Here is a 26,209-nt window from a genome sequence, read left to right on the forward strand (position 1 = left end):
TTCGGAATTTTTCGTAAAGAAAAATTTAAAAATCGTTTGTATTAATACTTTTATTAATGTAATTAAATTGATTTAGTTGTAGTCCTGCTAATTTTGGCCCTAAGGGCTTGCGGCATTTTTGAAATATAAATAAATAAAAAAAAAGTGTATCGAATAAATGTAAAATTTTAATGGATTATGATAACGTAATGAAATTTGGAATTTATATAGATCGAAAGGGGTTTTAATTAATGAGATCGAAAGGGGTTTTAATTAATGAGTTTATAACTTTTGCAATTGTCTTCATTTAAATACCGAAATTCTTAAGAGAAACTGAAATTGAAAAGAGATTCATATTCCAGTTCGGAATATGGTAGTAAATCTCCGAAAGGAAAATAAATCTTATGTAGAAATTGCTAAGACAACAAAATTAAGTCGGCTACTGTACAGACGATCTTAAAAATTATAATAACTCCAATAGAACCGAAAATGAGCTAAGATCTGGCAGACCTAAGAAGATTTCGAGAAGTGATGTTACCAATATTTTGAAAGTAGTGAACCACGATCCGAAAATAAGCTCCCCAAAATTGGCGGAACACATCAAAAATGTTCCAATAAAATGGTTTCTCCACGAACAATTATAAACATTTTACATGACAATGGATTTAATAGCAGAACAGCACGAAAAAAACACTCATTTCAGCGAAGAATCGTAAACTTCGGCTTGAGTTTGCTAAAGCTCATATGGACAAGGTTTTGTAGAAATTTGTGGGGAAAAATGAATTAGTAGGCGTGAAACATTAAAAACCGCTCTTATTCGAGCATGGGCCGAAGTGTGTGGAGAAATGGTATGCTAAGAACCCTTTCACACTAGGCAATTTGCTTGCGCAAGTCTCTTGTGTTTGTGTTAAGGAGAAGAAAATTTTGCATGCTGTTCTGTTGTTGGGCAAGATACTTGCGCAACTAAATTGCCTAGTGTGAAAGGGGTATAAGTCTACTTTTACACACAGAGTGAAGAGTGTATTGTTCAGGTTCATATTACACCAAATGGTGTACGACTTTGTTAAGTTCTTAACGAAAAAAAAACAAACAGTAAAGTTGAGATTATTATTGTATTATTTTATTTTGTGTAACACTAACCCTCTTTTTCATAATCAATTTTTAATTTTATAAACAACTTCCATACAAAATTTGTTTTATAAACCTTTGATACATTTAAAAATTGATTATGAATAAGGCCTTAATTGTTTAATTGGCTTTTTTATTATGTTATATTTGTACTAAACTACTAACATAAAGAAATAAATTTAAAAAAAAAACAACAAAAATTTAAGTGTTCTTTATAAGATTTACATCTTACAATAAATAATTGATAAAAAATGACTGAGCATTTTTTCCACATAAATTAATTACATAACACTAGAAAACCTTAGGACTAAAGGGAGTATTAACATTTTAAAGAAAAAAATTTATACTATCAATTTTCAGAATAACATTTTCCAAAACAATCTGAAATTTCATAATTTCGGAATTTTTCGTAAAGAAAAATTTAAAAATCGTTTGTATTAATACTTTTATTAATGTAATTAAATTGATTTAGTTGTAGTCCTGCTAATTTTGGCCCTAAGGGCTTGCGGCATTTTTGAAATATAAATAAATAAAAAAAAAGTGTATCGAATAAATGTAAAATTTTAATGGATTATGATAACGTAATGAAATTTGGAATTTATATAGATCGAAAGGGGTTTTAATTAATGAGATCGAAAGGGGTTTTAATTAATGAGTTTATAACTTTTGCAATTGTCTTCATTTAAATACCGAAATTCTTAAGAGAAACTGAAATTGAAAAGAGATTCATATTCCAGTTCGGAATATGGTAGTAAATCTCCGAAAGGAAAATAAATCTTATGTAGAAATTGCTAAGACAACAAAATTAAGTCGGCTACTGTACAGACGATCTTAAAAATTATAATAACTCCAATAGAACCGAAAATGAGCTAAGATCTGGCAGACCTAAGAAGATTTCGAGAAGTGATGTTACCAATATTTTGAAAGTAGTGAACCACGATCCGAAAATAAGCTCCCCAAAATTGGCGGAACACATCAAAAATGTTCCAATAAAATGGTTTCTCCACGAACAATTATAAACATTTTACATGACAATGGATTTAATAGCAGAACAGCACGAAAAAAACACTCATTTCAGCGAAGAATCGTAAACTTCGGCTTGAGTTTGCTAAAGCTCATATGGACAAGGTTTTGTAGAAATTTGTGGGGAAAAATGAATTAGTAGGCGTGAAACATTAAAAACCGCTCTTATTCGAGCATGGGCCGAAGTGTGTGGAGAAATGGTATGCTAAGAACCCTTTCACACTAGGCAATTTGCTTGCGCAAGTCTCTTGTGTTTGTGTTAAGGAGAAGAAAATTTTGCATGCTGTTCTGTTGTTGGGCAAGATACTTGCGCAACTAAATTGCCTAGTGTGAAAGGGGTATAAGTCTACTTTTACACACAGCAAGTTTTCTTGCCGCAAGTCTGAGTTTATAGGAGACATTAAAAAATGAAACACAGAGACTTGCTTCAAGTAAACTTGCTGTGTGTGAAAGCAGACTCACTCGTGTGTGGCCAGCTTAAGCTACCTTTAACGAAATAATTGTAATTACCCTTATCACTAAAATACCGAATTTGAAATATATGTAATAGAATACCAACTTTTTATTAATAATTTAATTCAGGATTACAACAGTTATCATTAAAATACTTTTACCGAAATAAATACCGCTACCACTAACATAACGTTACAGGAATAAGCCAAATACCGTTACCCCTAAATCGATATAATCCAAATTAGCGTTACCGTTACCTTTTACAAACAAAAATCGCAACATGTTCATAATAACGATTGACAACACTAATCAAACAAATTAACTGGCAACCCTTTGTAGTTTAAAGAGGAATGGATAAAAGAAAAATAATAATAAAACTAGTCAAACAGAAGACAGCAAAGAGAGAAGTTGTGCCAGTCGGGAAGAATAGAAAAAAAAGAACACATTTTCTTGTGCGTTTGTTTTGTGGTTAGAAAAAATAATTCTTTATTTCTTCTCTGCCTCGCAAGTGTTTTGATAAATTAAACGAAAAGTGCTAATTTTAATTTAATCATTTCAGTTTTCCATATAAAATAAAGTGAACACATTAAAACAGTGCTAAATACATAGAATTATTTAAGAATAATAATAAAAAAAGTAATGGAAGTTAAACCTTTGCCACGTTCAGAAAATTGCCAAAGACGGACTAGAAATTCCAATAGTGAAAATGTGTCTGATGAAAATAAAGAAATTATGATGAAGGAGATGGTGACCCCCAAAAAAAATATCAGTCGTTCATCGATAATAATGACGGCTAATAATAGTAATTGTGGTAGTAGAATTAGTGGTAGTAAACATAAAGTGAAAAGCGGAAAATCAATGGCGCGTCCTCACTCCTCCATCGTCTCCTCGACATCGAGTATATTCGCGACACGTTCATTTCGTCGTAATTGGTGTCCGCTGGTTTTGAATGCATTGATTTTCATTTTATTTACAAATGCAATCAATTTTTGTAATTGTGCCGTTACCAGTGCGGCGAATAGTGATTCATTAATAAATCAACCACAACATACAACATTTGATGATACCACAACAACAACATCATCGACAAAATTTAATAATAACAACAACAACAATAATAATAAAAACTCCAACAAATTAAATGACACTCAAAATTTATTATTGCCACAATTGGCAAATCAACAGAAAAGGTGAGTTTATCATTACAAAAAGATACAATTTAAAAGTTAAAAAAAACGGTTTGTAAAAATTTTCGCATTTAAAAATAAATAAAAGAACTACCCAAAACACTTTGCGTTAACTATGTCTGGAATGTCCCTCCCTCTAAAATTTTGTGTATTTATAAACATTGAACACATCCATCCACTAGTGTAAAGTGCTGCGTATATACGCATTTGTTTGTAAAAATGTTAAAATCTTAACAGAATCTGTTAAATTTACATTTAGAATTTTACATTTTGCAACTTTGTTGTTATTAGAGTTTTTGAGATGAGTATGTGACTCACGAAAATGTTGACATGAGTAATTTTAAATCCTATTGACTGAAAATGTTTTTAAAACAAACATAATTTTTACTTAAATATGAAATTGTTTAAGATAAATAAATATATGGTAATAAAATAATTTTTATCTAAGATACATACTCAAAAATATGTTGTAATTCCGTTAATATTAATTAATCTAATTTTTTTTTTTAATTTAAATTACGGGAAGTAAAAATTTGTTCACTAGATACCTATTTTTTTATTTATTAGTACCACAATAAACATTTTTTAATGCAAATTTAAACATAAAAATATCATACATCTTTTTTTCATAAAATTGGCAAATATTTAGTTTTCGTTATCTGACAGCTTTAAGTAATATTTATTTTTAATTAAAAAAAAAGATATAAATTTCACAAAGCGTGAGATGAAAAAAAAATATTTATAATATACATAATATGAATAAGAAATGTTTTATAGCCAGATATAAAAATATTAAGATGTATTTAGCATAAATACTTGATAAATCTTGAATTATTTAAACAAGTGTATGAAAATTCTGTATTGTAATCGTCAATGTATTTTGAACTAAATTACATTTATTACTAATTTTAAATGTTAATTAATAAAAAAAAAACAAAGTTGGCTACCAATTCAAATGGGTAAAAACATGGAACAGTAAAGTAAATTTGGATTATTTTGTTAACGGTATTTTCATCCTGAATTAAATTAAATTGACGTTGGTATTTTATCATATTTTAAATTCTGTAGATTTCAATAAAATCAAAAATTTTTAGATGTAACGGTTTTTACGATTATATAAGAACGGTAATTTCAGTTATTCCGGTAATGGTTGTTAGCGGCAATGACAGTTGACCTGAAATGGGACTTTAAGGTCAAAGGTAGCCAACATTGAAAAAAAAACAAGTAAGAGAGCTACATATATTCGAATCTTATACTTCAAAATGCAAACTTTAAATATTTTTAGGTAAAAAAAAAATTATTTTTTTTCCAGTTTTTTTTTAATTTTTTGGAAAAAAAAATTTTCGAATTTTTATTTTAAATTAAATTTTTTTTTTAATTTTAAAATTTTTTGTTTTTGAATTTAAAAAAAAAAAATTTTAGTTTTTTAATTTTTTTTTTGGTGAAAAAAAAATTTTGGTTTTTTAATTTTTTTTTTGGCGAAAAAAAAATGTTGGTTAATCCATTTAGTTCAAAAATCGAGGTTGTCCTGGTTTTTTCCTTATATCTCAGCCATTTGTGGACCGATTTTGCTGATTTTAAATGGGAAACTTCTCGAAAGCATGTCTGACAGAATTATTGAAGATTTGGATCCCGAAGATATCTGGGGTCTTCAGAAAATTGATTTCAACAGACAGACGGATAGACAGACTGACGGACATGGCTTAATCGACGCCTCTATCTATAAGGATCCAGAATATATGTATATACTTTATAGGGTCTGGAAATTACAAACGGAATGACAAAATTATACATATTTACCCTTTTCACGAAGGTGAAGGGTATAACAAGTAAGAGAGCTATGTATATTCGGAGCTTAGGTCTTGGTTCTGAATAAATGAAATGATATAAAATAAAAATTTAAAAAAATTTTAGGAAAACAAATTTTAAAACTTCTTTAATTTTTAAATATTTTTTTTTAAATTTATGTATTTTGAAGAAAAAAAATTTTATATTTATTTTAAAAAAAATTTTAGGAAAAAATATTTTTTTTTGTAAAAAAAAAATTCGGTGGAAAAAATATGTTTCCCGATTTTGACCCATTGTATGTCGGTCTTACTTTGGTCTTATATACGCGTTGTTATGAGTTAGTAATCCAGATATACGTATGTAGATCAAAAATCGAGGTAGTACTGGTTTTTTTTATATCTCAGCGGTTTGTGGGTCGATTTTCTCGATTTTAAATAGCGACCGAACCGGGTCTATAACGGATATATTGATGTATGAATGAAATCAACTGAAAGTTGTTTTCAACATTCAGATGGCCAGACGGACATGGCTACATCGACTCCGCTTTCTATAACGATCCAGAATATATATACTTTGTGGGGTCGCAAATGAAAAATGTAGAAATTACAAACCGAATGACAAACTTACATATGTATTAGGGTATTCAATTAATCGGGTTTCTGGTTTAATCGGTTAATCGAGCAAATAATTAACCGAGGTTTATATTTATTCGGTTAATTTAAAATTATTCGATTAACCGAATAATTTCTATTTTCATTTTAAATTGAAAATACAACAACGAATTTTGTGTACAAAAACATAAAAAACAGCAAATAAGGTATTTGAGATAATTTTTTTAAACATATCGCCTATTTGCTGCAACAACGTCATAACTTAAAATCCGTGTTTTATGAACTGTTCTATAATCTTTCATATAGTTTCATCAGTTTTCAAAAAAGTCAATTATTTTTTGTGTGAGAGTGTTTTTTTGTTGTAAACATCAAAATTAAAATTCATGTTTTCTCGTATATTTGATAAGTAAAAATTTGGGTTTAATACAGATTAGAAAGATATTCACCCCTATCGGCAATAACATGTGAAATTTTGTTCCCATGAAATATTCATTTCCCTCGAAGGGAAAATTGCTATCGGGAATATCATGATGAACTTTACATTCACAATAGTTGATTTTGTTCGTAACATCTGTTTATTGTTTACAAAATTCCATCTAAAAATTTCACAACAAGGGAATTTTTTTCACGTGAACAAAGTTGATGAACGAAAAAAGGAAAAGGGAAAATATTTCATGTGAAATGTTGATTCGCGATAGGGGTGATTAACATCTACTATTTATATTTATGAAATCGCATGATTTGTGTAATTTAAACGATTTTTTTCTTTAGATTTAATAAAACTTTTCTTGGAAAAAACTCTCGCTGATTGTATATGTTGGAGAAATCAAAAGCATGATAAGGAGTATTCATTTTTGAATTGTTTTAGATTTTCAATTTAATAGTTTCGTTTAGTTATGATAAAAGACTCATTTCAAAAAAAGTTTCGTCCATACATGTAAATACAAACAAAGTTTCAAATACATGTAAATTAAATATGTCAGTTGTTATACATACTCACTAATCATGTTTATTGGATGTTCCAAAATATCTAATTTTAATTTGAAATTTGTCTTTGAATTGAAATGGAAAAATAAATACAAAAAAATTGTTTAAAGTGCAAAAAAAAAGGAATTTCGGTTAATCGGTTAATCGACACAAATTAATCGGTTTATTTGTTATTTGAAAATCGGCAATTTCAAATTATTCGAACAGTTAACCGTCCAAAATTAATCGGTTAACCGATTAACGGTTAATCGATTGAATACCCTAATATGTATGTATATATACTCTTGCCAATCATGGTGAAATAAAAAAATTATACTCTAATGCCCAGTTTTTGACTTGTTATTTAAATACGTATTTACTTAATTTTTACTTAAAATTAAGTTGTATTTAAATACAGTTTGAGTTTTTCAGTGCTACATAATTTGTCTTATTTAAATAAGATAAAAGTATGGCAGCACTACTAAATATCAAAAAATTATCGATAGTTTTGCTTAAAACAGCTGTTCAACCAAAACAAAAATTGTTACATTTTACCCAATAAGAAATGAAAGTTTATTAAACAATAAAATTATTGGTAGGAAAATGCACAAAAGAAGCTCCAATTGCCCCGAATCGGAATTGTAGTTTTTGCAAGACGCTTTTTTTTAGCAAAACGCTGCAGCGCGCTGCTGTTTGTTTTTTTTTCACTACAATAGAGTCGAAAAAAAACTAAACAACAAAAGTCAGCTGTCAAAAACATATGGTAGTTTATGAAACTTAAATAGAATTTAAATGGCCAACGTTGGCCATTTAAGTATCATTTAAAAAAGCACTGAGAAACTCATTTTCGTATTTAAATAGAACTTAAATATAATTCATATTTAAATACGAAGTCAAAAACTGGCTCTAAGACTTTATAGAACTGGACCGAAAGGTAATTTAAAAAATGATATTATATTTTACTAAAATTTATTCAAAAAGTAATTGTAGAATAAAAAAATCCGGGGAAGTGTAAAGGAAAGTTATGTTTAAATCTTTATAGTAATTTCTTTAGTTATTTTTAGTTTTTATAAAAATATATTGTTAGATTTTTTCGTTGGGCTAAATTTTATTAAAAACGTGCTCATATATATATTCTATATTTTGTTTTATTTTAAAAAGCCCATTCATTTAAATTATATTTTAATTGAATTTATTTATTTTTTAAATCCTTTCCTTTCTTGCCTTCAAAATTTATTTGCAAATAAATAAAATACCTTAAAAATCAATGTTCTATATTCTTTTGTTTTCTTGCTAACTGCCTAAAGAGTGCCACATTTTAAAAATATCATCAACAGACATCAAATTAATTTACCCGACTGCACCCAGCACCCGGTGTTTACGTTTTGTTAAGAGATTCTTTAAATAGGTAGTATACATACATATATCTTTTCTGCTAAATTCATAAATCTTATAGAGAATTTGCATATAAACATTGTTATAATATACGATGACAGACGAACAGATGCCAACTGTTTCTTAACCATAAAAATAAAAAGAAGACACAGCCCACAGTAACTGAAAGTATAATGTACAGAACATATGAAGCTCCTCTGCATCCCGTAAATTCTTTCCCAAAGCAATAACAAAATATATATAAACCATATTGTTATGATTCTCCCACAGCATGCTTTTTTCAATCTCACATGTGGCGCACGCCCGCTTTTTTTCTGGTTACAATACGATGTTAAGGTCAGTGTGACGTGTAAATAGTTGTAAAATAAAAATAATAATCATCATCACGTCATCATCATCATCATCATGAACATTACAATCCACTTTCTAACAACAATTGGCGGCATTTATTTTGTTTGTGTTTTAATTTTTCATTTAATCTTGGGAATAATTTACAGTCTTGTTTATTTTGTTTTTAAATTTTTATTAATTCTTAGTACCATCTTTAACAAGTTTTTTTTTTATTTATACTCTGCCAATTTTTTATCTATTCATTTCCCAGTTCAATGGTACATTGTATTTTAAAATAAACAAACTATTCTATCTTAATAAAATTAAATAAAGTCTAGAAAATTTAATTTTTACATGATTTTTTAAGAATTCTACAACCACTGGTATCAGTTTCAAATGATTTTGTGAATAATTTTGAAAAGTAGCCCATATTTTTCAATAATAAATATGCTCCTAAAATATGCCTATGTCTAATATATTTTTATATGTCTAATATATTTTTATACCCTTCACCTTCGTGAGAAGGGTATATATAAGTTTGTCATTCCGTTTGTAATTTCAACATTTTTCATTTCCGACCCTATAAAGTATATATATTCTGGATCCTTATAGACAGCGGAGTCGATTAAGCCATGTCCGTCTGTCTGTCTTTTGCAATCAATTTTCTGAAGACCCCAGATATCTTCGGGATCCAAATCTTCAATAATTCTGTCAGACATGATTTCGAGAATTTTGCTATTTAAAATCAGCAAAATCGGCCCACAAATGGCTGAGATATGAGAAAAAAACCAAGACAATCTCGATTTTTGACCTATTTTTGACCTATATATGGATTACTAAGACATTAATATAGACAATATGGATATCTAATGATAGATATTTCAAAAACATTTGTAACGACGTAAAAAAAAAAATTTTGAACCCGAATTTTTTTTTCAAAAAAAAAAAAATTTAAATTTAAAAAAAAAAATTTTAAAAAATTTTAAATAACAATCGAAAAAAATTTTTTTCCAAAAAATTAAAAAAATAACTGGAAAAAAAATTAAATTTTGTTTACCTAAAGTATAATTTGGTGAAGGGTATATAAGATTCGGCACAGCCGAACATAGCACTCTAACTTGTTTAGGTTAATTATGAACCAATAAACTCAGAACAGCCATCAGAAACTAATTTGTAAATTAAGTTTAGGAAACAGGTGCAAAAAGGTGAACAGTGCCTAAGGGCATAGGTCAAAAATCGAGGTTGTCTTGGTTTTTTCCTCATATCTCAGCCATTTGTGGACCGATTTTGCTGATTTTAAATAGCAAAATTCTCGAAAGCATGTCTGACAGAATTATTGAAGATTTGGATCCCGAAGATATCTGGGGTCTTCAGAAAATTGATTTCAACAGACAGACGGACAGACAGACATACGGACATGACTTAATCGACTCCGCTATCTATAAGGATCCAGAATATATATACTTTATAGGGTCGGAAATGAAAAATGTAGAAATTACAAACGGAATGACAAACTTATATATACCCTTCTCACGAAGGTGAAGGGTATAAAAATTACACAAAATTTCACGTGCTAAAATTATGACATTAGAATGCATTTCGACCTTCGAGGAAAGTGTTAACAAATATGTAACTAAAGTCAAAGTTAAATTTAAAAAAAAATTATAATTATTTTTTGAGATATTTGGTGTTTTAGAGGGTTAAAGTCTTCCAACTAGTTTTGATCATGGCTGATTTTTTTTTTACAGAAACGAAAATTTATACTAGTTACCATAGAGTATATCGGGAATATAGAGATATTTTATCCAATATTGAACTTTTTCCGAACTGCCAAATGACAACTACAAAGATGAAACTATTTGTGAAAGTTTACCATGAGAATTAATAAGAAAAGAATGCTTATCAGGCAGATTTTCGAGGAGAAACATAGTTATCTGGTTGTCAGGGGGATGGATGTAATTTTCACCGATTGTTCCGTAATGGAGAACTAAACTGGAGTCGCTTTTTTTCACCCATGTCAGTTGAATTTCTAATGATTGAGAAGGACAGAATTTGGAAAAAATGGTAGAGAGAGTATGTGGATCTGAGCAGATCGAAAGGAAATAAATATTTCAGCCACATTCCCTTCACCGAATGCATTTTACTGAAGATGATCAATGCCATGTCTGCGATTAGTCAAATGATGATTCCCACATCATCTTTAATTTTACCTTGTACAACATACAGAGGACTGATTTTCCTTTAGTGGAGGGCTACAATAACATTACCAAATTCTTCATGGAGATTTTCACAATCGACCAGAAATTGTGAAATGTTATTGTTTGAAAGTGTTGGTGGCTTTATATCCCTGGGATCAGCCAAGTAAATCCTTGCAGCCATTGCAACAACAAAGGGGCACGAAGAGTGTAATAACATGTTATTATAATCCATGTTCTCTTTATGCCGTCCACTGCTTGAATAGTTTTCAAACAAATGTTTTATCTTCCTGCTCGAACTTCCTCTTGATGTACTATACATTTTTTTGTTAATTTTTCTATGCGTGATTTAATTAATTGAATGATATACATACGCGTATGTGAACAACTAATTTCAAACGAAAAAAATAATTTACTAACATCAATAAGACCGCAATTACATGAAGATATGTTTTTGCGGGGATTTTTCTTTAATTATTTGTAAAGCTACCAAAATCACAGAAACATTTTAAATATAATTACTAATAATAATAACAAATTGTATGTAGTTTGTTTTTTGTCGACTTTTGTGAACGAGGGTAGTTTGATAATACTATACAACAAAATTAATTTTTTTCCAAAATTACAAGATCCGACCAATAAATTTTGATAGATATTGTTAAATGGCATAAGAAACCATGTGATCCTTAAATTTTAGGTATAAAATAGGTTCACCAAATTTATGTAAAATGTTACGCAGAACATTTTTGTAGAATATGTATGCATTGGTCTGGATTTAAGGGGTTAAAATGTCCCGCAAAAATATTATCCGTGAAATTTTACTATAAGTTCTTGAATACACCAAAACGGAAAATTCAACCAGAAAGTCAGAAATAAGACACAACATGAGAGAGCTTAGGATTAATTTCGTATTTATTAAGCTCTGTTTTGTTGTGTGAACCGCATAGTGTGATTATAATTCAGTGATACAAAAGTGAAGGAAAAAAATATGCAAAGGATCTCATGTAGCAATACTTTTAGGTTTTCTTAAAATTACAACATCAAAACATCATAAATATGTTATTTTGAAACTAATTTTAAAATTGTTTCTTTTGAAAGATACGATTTTTGTCATTTAAACAGAAAAAGATTTGTAAAAATCTGTTGGAAAATGGGTGAAATACGGTAGCATAAAATTATGATGTTCCCCATTAGAGTGTCCAAAAAAACCGACAAATTTAAAAAAACCGGTTTCCGGTTTAAGCGAAAAAGAGTGATTTTGGAAAAACCGGTTTCGATTATTGTCTTTTAAAAAAACTTGTTAAGCGGTTTCGGTTTTTGTCTTCAAAAAAATCGGTTAACCGGTTTATATTAATTTTTTATTTAATGGAAATTTAGCATTTTTCAATTCTTTATTCAATTATTTTATATCTTTTACGAAATGTTGTCAAATGCTACAATTTTCTATAAAATAAATCAATATATGTTTGAATGAGCTTTAGGAAATATATTTCATTAAAACCGGTTAACCGTCTTACAAAAACCGGTTTATCAAAAAACCGAAAAGTTAAAAAAAACAAAACCGGTGGAGTTTACAAAGATGAAAAAACCGGTCAACCGGTTTTTTTTTTGGATACTCTATTCCCCATCTAAAACTAAATATGAGCTATGTTTTTTAAGAAGAACAAGCGTCATTTCAATGAAAAACCGGAAATATTCGAGCTCGATTGGTTAAAAATTATCGTGCCGCATGAGGGTTAAACTTCGTGAGAACGAAATTGGGGAAATGGATAGGAAAGCTACTCAGTAGTCACCTCTAGGGATGTATAAAATAATTAATAATGCTATATTAAATTGCGTTTTTCAAAACGAGGATATTTTTTGCGACGATCACCGATAACTTGAATTAAATATTAGTTCTCCTCTTCGTTCCTGTACAATATTTTATTGTAGTCCTCTATCATTTTCACGCCTCTTTCCGCGGTGACGTTAACAACGTGAATTTCATCGTCATTTTTGAAGATCACGTGTTCGGCAGATATCGTATAAATTCATGCGGCAAGTTGAAGTGTTGAACAGTTTCAAGTTTTCACAGTTACGAAAGCGCTGAAGTCATTCGACAAAAATTGCTCATTTACTTCTGCAAAATTAACCACCATTTTTTTTTGCTTCGAATAGAACCTTCAACGTCCGAGCCCGGAGGTATCGCAATCTTCATCTTCTTCTTCAGTTTCTTCTTCTTCTAGTTAAATTTCATTTTCATCGATTCGGTAGATGTTATTAATTGCACTGAATATGTTATTAATTGCACATGAATATTGAATAAATATAATAACATTGTTCATGTTCTACAATATACAATGCTTCCCAGTTGCTAAGGTATTAATTTCAGTTGTCGCCATTGTTCTTCTGTTTCTTCTTGTTCCAATTTTCTGTTTTCAATACATACAAGAGTCATTTCAATGCCAATCATGCTGCCTGGGCGCATGATCGCATCCGCTGCACAAACAAAAAATCTCTATGCTCCTCTATTATAATCGTGGTGAGTACATTAACATGGGCAATATCTAAGAGATCGTCTAATTCTTCGACAAACTTTTCCTCTTTTACCTTGTGCGACGGTCCTCCTTTTGTTGTGCTCTTGTTCAATTTTCTTCACTCCTGGTTCAATTTGTCAACTTGTTTTATGATCGAAGACTTGTCTCGAGTCGTAATTCGTGCTTTATCCCAAAAGATAAGCACTTCGTTTGCAGTCATTTTTGTACTTTTTCGCACTTTCAATTTTAGTGTACCAGTGTGAAAAAAATACACCAAAAACTTCTTTATTAGCCGGCAATTTCGACCCGGAAAACATTTTCAATAAAATAAGTGTTGTGTTGTTGCGATCACCAATTAATTTTTATGTCGGTAATGATGCCATTGAATTTCACAAATGTAGTTTTTAGGTTTTAGTTTTAAGTGCTTTATTTTCCTTGTTTTTCCTGGGCTACTGTTAATTTTAACTGAAAAGAAGAACTAATCACTCTCACAATATACTTTAAAATAACTCGCTTTAAAATATCAGTGTTATTTTTTTAATTTTTCGCTCTTAGTTTGTATGTATTAATTACAAATTAAACCCCCGTGCGTGCGGCACACTAATTTTTAACCGATCCAGCTCAAACTTTTGTCAAATTTTTGTTTATCCTAAACTCACACAAAACTACTTTTCGTTTTTGAAAAATCATAAATAAAAAATAAGGTCCACCTTACGGACCATAACTGATTCAACTCCCCATATATCTGCCATGATTTCTTATGTGTAAAAAGTATCATTTTGATTTTAAAGAAAACACAATTTTAGTTAGTGTTTTCTCTTCTAAAGATATTAGATATTTATTAAAACTTTTGAGATTATAACAATATTATTATGGCATTCTTCATAAAATACAATTTATGTTTTACTTGTTAATTGACACGTGTAGTGTCTATACATAGGCGTATTTAGAACTCTATGGTATCGTAAAAATCTACGCCAGAAAACTGTTAAATTTCATGTTTATTTTTTTTCTTCCTCGATCAAATATTAGTTTTTTTAATTTTGAATTTCTTGAATTCCATTTTCATTGTATCTTGATGACTCAATTATTTGTTATTTTTTGGGTTTGTTTTCTTTTATGTATTTCTTACTTGTAGTGTATGCAAATTAAAATATTTATTTGTTGATATTGTTGTTTCATTACAATCGTACAAGTTGTTTTGATATCAATCCCTTAAAGTATAATTTGTTTACGTTGTTGTTTTTCTTTTTTGTTTCCTTTATTAATTGGATCAAGTTTCATTTGGTTCAATAAAAATTTGAGTATTCTTGTTTTGCCATACAATACAAACCCTGCGGATCATGGAACTAGTAATATTAAATCGAATTTTGTAGGCACTAGGAACTACATAAAACATTCCAGTGCTAAGAAAGCTTTAAAATTCTTGAAAATTCGAGAGCAGGACAATAAGTCCATGACTTTTTGAATGAGACACAGGTTTGTCGAGTTCGTCAAAATAGGTATTTTTTGTGAGATGACTTAATCGTTGGAGTCAAATCTCTTTCCGATGAGCCATTTCTTCAGGTTTGGAAACAAGAAATAGTCACTCGGTGCTAAATCCGGGGAATAGGAGGGAAGAGTGAGCAATTCGTAGCTTAATTCATGGAGTTTTGCCATAGAAACTACACACGTATTAACCCTTTTGATCACCTGATTGTGAGCATTTTGCGGAAAGCTTTCTCGTACCCAAGTGATCATTCAAAATTGAAACTACTGAGCCATGTGATATACCTATTGCTTTCACAATCTCTCGCACTTTCATTCTTCGATTGGCCAACATCATATCGTGATTTTTTTCAATTGTTTCATCTGCAGAGTCCTCGACTGGGTGTCCATAACGTTCAGCATCTTCAGTACATGAACAGCCACAACGAAATTCAGTAAACCATATTTTTACCATTGAAATTGATGGTGCAGAGTTCCCATAACTTTAATAAAGCTAAGCCTTGATTTGACTGATGGTTTTTTCCGCAAAAAATAATGCTTAATGAGCACACGAAATTCACCTCAAGTCACGCTGTAGTCTTCTATCAATGACAGTCAAACGTAAACTAAGTGATGCAGCTTCTTCAAATTTTGACAGGTGTCAACTGACAGATTCCTGTTGACAGGAGCAATGTTGCTCTTTCAGTTAAGAGGCGGGAAATTTAAATAGATTGTATGTTTTTATCAGATTTTTTTGAATTTTTCCAATTTATTTTCTCAACACACAAAGCCAGCTACAATTTTCTTCTTCTTATTTATAAATTATTCATTGTTTTGACAATAAAATGTGACATTTTCTGACGTTGTGCTAAATAACATCACAGTGGATTGATTATTGATTATTTGATTATTAATAGGCCTTTAAATTCGCTCTATTTGTTTGTAGTCAAGCGCACTAGCTTAAGCTAGTTATAAAAGATTACTAATTGCCACTTTTAAATCAGCCGGATATATACTACAGATGACCGTGTTATCATATCACATGAATTTGTTTTCCTCAAATTAACGTGCAATGTTAACAATAATCTCAGTTATAACAACAGGATATAAATATTTAATATGGATTGGATTTTCAATATTTACCCTCATTTTCTCAATATCTGGTTATCGTTTTCCATAAACCTCCAATTAACATTTTTTTTGTATGAGAACTGTCAGTTTATCGTCACGATAAAAAATAACCAGCGATTGAGAAAATGGGGGTTAAAATGATTGCTTGAAGTTAGTCTGCTTTTACACACAACAAGTTTGCTTGAAGCAAGTCTCTTCGATTATCTTTTAAACTTGCTCGTCTGTTTACACACAGCAAGTCTGTGTTCAATTTTGTATGTCAAAACCTAATAGACGCCATAGTGAAAATGAGAAAACAAAAGAAAATTGAAGAGACTTGCCAGTGCAAGCAAGGGTTGATTATTAAACTCAGACTTGTGGCAAGAAAACTTGCGCTGTGTAAAAGCAGACTTATTTTAAATAAAATGTTCATATATTCAAAACCAATTCACGTGCTCATCTCTTAAAAGTATGAGTCAAAAACAGTTTTATACACAGTGTTGTTAATAAGAATGATAAATATTTTATGATAATTTTTAAAATAAGATTTCAATTCAACCATTAAGAAGTGTTAATTATTTATACAAAAAAAAACAGTAATTAACAGAAATTGACATTTTTCAATTCGTACCCAAAAAAGGAATTAACTTTATTAAATACCTTATTCATAATGAACGTATAAATGTATCAAAGATTTATAACAAAAAGTGTGTATGGAAATTTGTCTTTATAAAGCTTTGACAAATTCGTAATTTGATTATAAATATGGTGGTTAAAATCTGAAATACAAATTAAAACATTTGTATTTTGGAATCGAGTTTTGAATTAGACCCCCGCGGGCATTGTTTTAATAATTCTTAGCACATGCGATGATACATCAATTTTAATAAGTTTATATATTTATAATTTAAAACGCAAACAATTAAACAATTGACACAAAATAATTATGATAAAATGACGTAAATAAAACCAAATATTAAAATCTTTATAACAATCCATAAACAAAGTTCTTTCTGATAAATTATTTTGAATAATAAATTAAAAAAAAACACATACATTTTGTATTTTTTAAAAACATTCTTATGAAATATTGATGTATTAATATTTTTTGTGGCCTATTTTAATGCTCACAATGAGTGCAAATACCAACACTTTCGTCATGATAATATATGTGTTTTTATTTGTTATAGAGATAAATTAAAAAAGAAATATATAGTTCTAAAAATAAACAAAGAGAAAATTGTGTTTAATTTTTAATTTAGTAAAATAAACATAAATAAACAGTGTGGCCATTTGGTTAAATTTTGTTAAAATTTTCAAAATTTTAAAATCTCCAAGTTACATATTGCAAGGTTGGCTACTAGGGTATTCAATCGATTAACCGTTAATGAGGGATTTGAAAATCTCCAAGTTACATATTGCAAGGTTGGCTACAAGATTATTCAATCGATTAACCGTTAATCGGTTAACCGAATAATTCCTGTCGGTTAACTGTTCGAATAATTTAAAATTAACCGATTAAATCTAAACCTCGATTAATTATTTGCTCGATTAACCGATTAAATCAGAAACCCGATTAATTGAATACCCTATTGGCTACTGATAATTCCATGGTTAACTGAAACAGTTATTCACAAATATGTCACTTTTGATTCGTTTATATAAATATATAAAGAAAACGTTATCATTTTAGAGGTTAAAGCATAACATTTTGAAATCAACATCTGGCAACACTGATAAACAGGGATGGACAAGTTGATACGATCGTACTTTTTTTTGATACACGAGACATTGACACTTTCAAACAATTTTACATTTTATGTAAAAAGACTAAAAATTATTTGCTTTTCGATATCAGCATGCCTCTTCATGCCGTATTATTTCTTAAGAATCACCTCATTGCAATGAAACTGAACATACTTGAGTGTTGCAAAGACTAAATGAGATGACAACTGCATCCCTGTTTAATTTGGGATTGAATTTTAAAAAAAATAATGTTTTTAACTGTTACGCCCTGAAGATTTTGCTGTTTCAAATTCCATGAATATCTATATTTTAAAAATATCCAAAATTTCTTAAATTTAAACAAATTTATTGTTTTTGAACTTTTATAAATAGAAAACATTTTTTAGTCGGAAAAAATCCAACCAATTGTAGAGGCAATTGATATTTTTACAAATAAAGCTAGAGTGTCCGTAATTCTCATTCACTCTATAGTTTGATTTGTATAATATCGTTAGTTTTTCTAAAGCCTTTTGGGAAAAGGTTTCCTGATGATCTGGCCTAAGCAACCAGTGAAATGCGCATGGGAACTAGCTTATCCCTCAACAATAAATGTCAGTGAATTTATCAATAATTGGGAAATTTAGCACAACTTTTACTATAAAAACCGAAAAAACAAGACAATCAAACTCAAATAAGAGCTTCAAAAAGTTCGAACGTTGATATTTTAAACCCCTCTAGATAAAATCCTTTTAACATTAGAAAAAATATTGCATTTTCTATTATATTGTAGAATATAATAGAAAACGCAATAGAAAATTTTGTGTATACCAGTTTTTTCTATAGAAAATTCCCTGTATAAGAATTTTTTCTATAGAAAATGTCGTCTATAACAGTTGTTTATAGGAATTTTGTTGTATAAGAGGATTCTCTATAGAAAATGTTTTGTTTAACAGTATTTTCCATAGAAAATTTCGTGTATAACAGTTTTTTCTATAGGACATTTGGTATATATCAGTTTTTTATATAGAAAAAGTTGTGTATAACAGTATAAAATTTTGTGTATAACAGTACATTCTATTGAAAATTTCTTGTATAACAGTATTGTCTTTAGAGAATTTCATATAACAGCATTTTCTTTCGAAATTTTCGTGTATAACAGTTTTTTTCTATAGAAAATTTAATGTTAATACAGTTTTTTTCTTTAGAAAATTTCGTCATTAACAGTTTTTTATATAAAAGTTTCTGTATAACAGTATTTTATATTGAAAATGTTGTGTATAACAGTAAATTTTCATGTATAACTTTTTTCCTATTCATATTTTGTGTTTAACTGTACTTTCTATAGAAAATATTGTATTTATTCCATATACTAAGGTGGGTAAATAAGTCCGAGACTTTTTAAATTTCCCGGCTCTTAACTTAAAGGGCAATACTGCTCCTTTCAGCTGGCATCTGTCAGTTGACTCCTTTCAAAATTTGAACAAGCTGCATTCGAGAAATCTTAATTTTTGGAAGGGATAAACAAAATTGGAGAAACGTTGGACATAGTGCATAGAGCTCAAAGGAGACTATGTTGAAAAATAATATAATTTTCTATCCAAAAACCTGTGTTTCATTCAAAAAGGCACGTACTTTTCGACATACCCTCATATATAGCAGTTTCTTCTATTTAAATTTCGTGTATAACAGTTTCTTCAATGGAAAATTTTACGTATAAGAACATTTTCTATAGAAAATCGTTATTTTCTAGAAAAAATTGCAAAAGAATTTAAACTTTCTCAAAAGTGGAAAATAAAAATAAAAAAAAAACCCAAAATTTTTTGAAAAATTTATGAGATTACTGGACAAATTGAAATTTCTAACAGAAAAAATTGCGAAGGAAAAAAGTACTATTTTAATATAATTTGATAACGAATAAAAACTGTATTTTCCATCCCTGTTAATAAACACACTAAAAGAGAGAACGAGAGAGAAAATACACCCATTTTCTAAAACATATGTATGTATGTAGATAAGAGAACAAAATTTTTCATTAATAAATAATTAAACAAATTAAGTAAACGTAAACAAATCTTTAAATTGTAATTATCAATTTTAGCATTTTTGCGTTTAAATCAATTACGCATAATATTTCTACATATTTAATTTTTTTGCAACCTAGGCAATTTTTATGTGTGAATGGATAATGAAAAGTGTCAACACTGAATGAGATATACAGTACATGGATCATATTAAAGAAACTTTTATAAATAAAAATTTCAATTAAAAAATATTTATAAAAGTTAAACAAAACTTTGTAGGTTTTTTTGTGGTTATAAATTTATTAGCTAAATTGTTTTCTAGAAAGTGTAATAAATACATATGTGTTTTTTTAAAAAAGCACATGTTTAAATCAAATTTATTATTACACAAACAATTAAGTTTATTGGTTTAAATTTTTCAAAAAAATTCTATTGTTTGAACACTCTCTGTAAATAAAAAATAAACCTAAACTAATATTATTGTTTTGTTTCGCATCTTTTTTTTCGAATATTATACAAAATGACATCCTGTTATAAATTATAAATTTGTTATTATTATTTTCTTAGTTTTCATTGGGTTTTTTTTTTGCTCTTAAAGTTTATTTGTATTTCGAGACGAGAGCATGAACGTACGAAAAAATTATTAAATGTAAACAAAACCTTGTTGGGCAAGAATAAACACACTCACTTCTCAATTTGAGCAGTTTTTTATGCTTATGACGTTAATTTTGTTCTTCTATGTATTTCCGATAAATATTTGTTCCCGTTTCTTACGCAGAAGTGTCTTACAATTCGTATGATATTTTACACAAGTGTTGTGTGTAGTGTAATATTGAAAATAAATGTATTCTTTAATTTATTAAATATCATTTACATATCTATATAGACCAGTCAAATAAGCTTTTTGCTGTGTAAAGAATGATATGCAAAAAAATTTTTTTATGTTTTATTATATTGGGTGTATGACCAATGCAGGTTTAAAAACTTAACTGGCTCAAAAAGTTCCTGAAAGGAACTCTGCTAAAAATTTAGAGGCCAAATACACAGCACGGAAATTGAAGTCAAATTTTATACAAAAAATATACCTGCTGCATAATGGAAGATTAAACGTACGTATGGAACATTTTTCGCAGCTTCCGGGTCAATATTTTTTTGTTGCTGATGCTTGAGGAAATGTTCTAGAAAAGTTTAGGATCCAAAAGCAGAAAATTTTCCCAAAAAGTTTTTGGCATGGCAAGCAATATGCAGTTGCGCCGAAAGAAGCCAAACATTTGTTACAAAGGACTATATAAATACCGAAATTTACATCAAGGAATGTTTAAAAAGAGGATGCTTCCATTCATAAGACTTCTTAGTGTGTCCACTTATTTTTGGCCTGATTTCGCATCCTGTCACTATGATAAGAAAGGTCTTGAGTGGTAAAACAACAATAATGTGTGATATTTGTACCAAAAGAGGCAAATCCTCCAAACTGCCTGTACTTTTTTTTGGTACAATTTGATCTTAAAAAGTACAATGGTACACCAATGACTTATTTGGTACAATTTGAAAATTTATTTCACAGTTAATACAATTTTACAAATTTATGTTCTCTATCAATTATACCAAAATATTAACAATAAACTTTTTAAAATTATACTTATGAGTTTTTGAAATAGCGACATTAGACTAGTCTTGTCACACTCGTAATTTTAAGTGTTTTTCAAACCAAAAAGTGCATAAACAAATTTAAGCCATTATTATTGCCATTATTTTCTGTTGAATATGAATTTCCATAGAATTTGTAATTCTTAATGACAGAATTTTTCTGCTGTGGCTAAACAATGTAAGATGAATGACAAAAATTCGATAATTTAAACTACTATGCTTCATTATCAACTGAATAACTGTTGCTAGAACCAAAAGAATGAATGGATGTAATGGAATCGATCCAAATTTATACATTACAACTGTTCATTTATTCACTTTAAAAAAATACCGAAATTTTACTGGAATTTCAAAAAAAAAAAATATTTCCGGGAAAAATTTTTCCGTGGAGGAACCCTAGTTTTGGTACAATTACAGTCGAAAAAGTACAATTTCTGATGCCGATTGGTACAATTTTTAAATTCCATTTGCCATCCCTGATCTAAGGCCAATGGAGAGATATTGGGCTCTTGTTAAAAAAGAATTGAAGAGCACAAAAAAGGTGTCCAAAAGTGTGGAAGTTCTTCAAATTTCTCCAACCCACATACACCTGCCTGTTCTTATTTATTTGCAAATAAAATATCTAAATTTGTACTGCATACTTTAGGGAGCTTTTTTATTACAGTTGACTGGACTCCAAAAAAAAAAATTCTGAGTTTTACCCGGAATTTTTTTCTTTACAAACCATCTCCTGAAAATTTCAAATCGAATGAAAAAAAACAGCCAAATCGCTCCAGCCGTTCTCACGTGATGCCATTACATACTACATGGACCATTTCATTTTAATATATTGTTGAGTTTTAACCTTTTCAAAACGTTTGGTTTATTTCCTTTAAATAAACCGGATACTTTTGATTGCAAATAAAAGCCGTTTAGTAGTTTGAAAATTGTAACAACTCTTTATTTATTTAAAATGTACAACAACAGAATTAAAAAGTCACTCAATATTTTTTATACACGTTTGCAAATTCGCAGAAATACAGACAGTTTATAATGTATACGAATTCACTTGAAAAATACAGCACACTTTAAGGCACTCAGTTGATGTTTATTCAAATAGCGTCTCTGATAAACTGACTCACGACTGCAACCTCTGCCACTATTTATAACACTGCCATCTGCACTCTAGATTGTTCTTTAACTGTCAAAATTTGAATATTCTAGATCTTACTAATACATACGCCATCTGTGGTGTACTTTCTACAATGTTCTTTAACTGAATATTCAAATTCGAATACAGCGTTGCCAACTTACCATCAAATCAACTGAAAGCTTTTATTTAGTAATGCCCACAGATATGTTACAGTTTGCTATTACAGCACTGTTATTTGAAAGCATTATGCTACTTTTAAATCAGCCCTTAAAATCGTTATATTTACTAAGGAACCACCCCAATGTTCAAATCTTTCATTGGCGTGATAAAACTGGGTGACAACTCCTGTTTAAATATTTTTATTGTCGTCTCATCTGACTATAAACTTGTTTCCAGTCTTCCATAGTCCAGGATTCATGGTATTTTGCAAAATTTAAACCATCCTGGGTGACACTCCTGTTTAAATATTTTTATTGTCGTCTCATCTGACTATAAAACTTGTTTCCAGTCTTCCATAGTCCAGGATTAATGGTATTTTGCAAAATTTAAACCATCCTGATGTTTGTTTAGTTTCGTTTTTTTTTTGTTGGCCTTTCAGCAGGAATAATGCCATGTTAAAAGATATTCATACAGTCTAAGCAATAGTATTGCTTTTAATAATTTCTCTTGGGGTCTTTGCTGTCCCGACTCCAGCAATCTTCCAGCATTTTTCGAAAAATATTGGATTATTTTAATATTATTATTTTTATCATATGATAAAGTTTCAATAACTTCGTAATTTTTTCAATAATTTTGTCATATTTACTGATAGTGAGGCGGTCGTTAATGGAATAGCAGTAGGGAATAGTTGATCCCGATTTTCAATGAAAATAGATGCATCAAAAATTATAGTTGAACAGGTGATTGAATAGAAGATATCGATTAATAGAAGAAATGTTACTCTATTCATAGAGAGTGCACTTCAGTAAGCTTCAAAATCCTCGTCTTCTTGATCATTGTCTGAAATGAAGATGTCAAAAAATAGGTCAAGTTTGTATTAATGTGAAATAAAATCAGTACTACATCTGTCATGGAAAAAATCATCAATAATTTTAAAACACATGTTAGAATTTAATATTAAATTTTAATAAAATACATTAAAGTGATTGTTTGACAACCCTCATTTTGTGTTAGTAGGTGAGTGTTTGTGGATTATTTAAGATGTTTGTTTTACTTAGTATGAGACCTACATTTCCTTATTTTTTTTCATATCAAAAAATAAACAATCAATATATAGATAGAATATTTCTTTTTAGATACTTGTACGGCGACTATACAAGTAAAAATACATATGAATGTTTACATGTGTATACAATTGTATTTAGGTATATCGGCGTGTAATCGTAATACCCAGGACTTTGAGGTAGTCTCTGTATTAGCTGTAACAATATTATTTACTTTTCTATTATATTACTTCTACTGTTAGTAAAGACATATTATTATTGAAAGCAAGAACAAATATAACATTTCTAATTCGATTAATTATCAACTTATGACTATGTTTGTTTGTGCTTATTTTTAAGCATGTACGTAAGTTTATGAATTATAACTTTTCTTCTAGACATAAACTCAAGGTCTACAAATTTCTACACATACTTTTGTATATCTGGCAAACATAAATTTCTATATTGTACATATTTGCCATTTCATATCACTTACATTTCTACATAACTAGTACGTAAATACGTAATTTCAAAGTCCATTGCCTTGAATGTGTGTGTGTTTTTTTTTTAATTAATTTTACAAATAACATGTCTTTAGGGGAAGCGTCTGAATGAGTAAGTACAGATGTGTTTAAAACTTAAAATATATATTTATATCATACATTTTATTGATATTTTTAAACTCATTGAACCAATGTCTCACAATAAACGCAAAAAAAAGTGTTATACTAAAGTTAATATCTTAAAAGTTCGGAAATGAACAAACACTTCTTGTAGATCTGACCTAGAGTATCCAAAACCGAAAACCGATCAACCGGTTTTTCATCTTTGTAAACTCCACCGGTTTCGGTTTTTTTGACAAAAAGGTTTTTGTAAGACGGTTAACGGTTTTAATGAAATATATTTTCTAAAGCTCATTCAAAAATATTTATGAAAAACTTTGATACCGTTATTAAAAATATTGATTTATTTTATAGAAAATTGTAGCATTTGACAACATTTCGTAAAAGATATAAAATAATTGCATAAAGAATTCAAAAATGCTAAATTTTCATTAAATAAAAATTTACTATAAACCGGTAAACCGGTTTGTTTGAAAACAAAAACCGAACTCGTTTAACCGGTTTTTTAAAAGACAATAATCGAAACCGGTTTTTTCAAAAACACACTTTTTCGGTTAAACCGGAAACCGGTTTTTTGGACACTCTAGTTTGGCCACAACTTTTATTGCGGCAGCTGATTAAATGTAACAACCATGGCAAAACAACAGTTGTAACTGTAACTGCATGATCAGATCGACAGCTTAAAGTTGATTCCGAAATATCGGTTAATAAAAAGCAGTTTCTTTTTCTTGGACCAGCACTCAGGGGATGACCCCTACTCATGCAAAGCATTGTGTTGGAACTAGGAAAATAGGTTATGGGAGGAGGATAGAGGGAGTAGTGTTTGTGGACATTAGATTTGAATTTTCCTATATTGAAAGTGACAGGAAAGATTTCAGGAGGAAGATTATTCCACTTACGGACAGTACGGTTAAAGAACGAATTTTCTCTATAATGTGTTGTGCGATCCACTGTAACATACAACATTGAGTTTTGCGTGCGTTGAAATCGACTCTATTCGCACAACCCCATTCAGAGATTGTCACAAGATCTTGGTTAAGCGTATCATTCATGTTTTGCCTCATTGCCCCAATCTCCGACAGGCTTGGTCTATAATTGAAAGCATATGAATGGCAAATGTTGCTGTCATCTGCAAAAGAGTAGATAGGGTTGGAAGTTTGACTTAGAAGGTCGTTTATAAAGATAAGAAATAGAGTAGGAGAAAGAACCCCTGAATTGATCTTGAACTCGTTTGATGAGATTCCATCTATAACAACTCGTATAGTGCGATCTCTGAGAAAACTCGATATAAATCAAGAGAAGCTATTACCGACACCAAAAGCAATAAGTTTTGCAAACAAACGCTTTAGAAATATCCAGAGCCAAAATAAAAACTTTTTTGACTTTTTTTTTAAAATGGCGCTTTTTTTTCTTAAAATAAAGCTTAGATATTTTCCTTGAAGACCTATTTGGTCTCTTAGTAAGATGCGAGTGGGATATCTATCAAAATAAATATTTTGTAACTCAAAACATATATTTGACTTTTTTTGCAAAATTAAAAACTTTGTTGAATTTTTTTTTTCAAAATGGACCCTTTTTTAATTTTTTTTTTAACTTAAACATAAGCTGATATATTTTCCTTAAAGACCCATTTGGTCGCTTAGTAGGAGCGAGCGGGATATCTATCAAAATAAATGTTTTCTTGACCGATCTTGTTGAGTCTGAATTACTA

At 29.2% G+C, this 26,209-nt stretch overlaps 1 protein-coding gene across 2 annotated transcripts in view; it reads left to right on the forward strand.

The window, feature by feature from the left end:
• Positions 1–2,976: 2,976 nt before the first annotated feature.
• Positions 2,977–26,209, forward strand: part of uex (metal transporter uex) — a 55,041-nt gene continuing 31,808 nt past the window's right edge. The window contains exons 1-2 of one of the 2 annotated variants that reach the window (XM_065499867.1): positions 2,977–3,051; positions 3,143–3,773. In XM_065499867.1, coding sequence (XP_065355939.1) covers positions 3,223–3,773 — 551 coding nt within the window. In that variant the 5' untranslated portion in view covers positions 2,977–3,051; positions 3,143–3,222. Of the gene's footprint in view, positions 3,774–26,209 lie in introns of both variants that reach the window. The other variant, XM_065499866.1, reaches the window with a different exon arrangement.

This window comes from Calliphora vicina, chromosome 2, assembly GCF_958450345.1.
Source record: "Calliphora vicina chromosome 2, idCalVici1.1, whole genome shotgun sequence".
NCBI lineage: Eukaryota > Metazoa > Arthropoda > Insecta > Diptera > Calliphoridae > Calliphora > Calliphora vicina.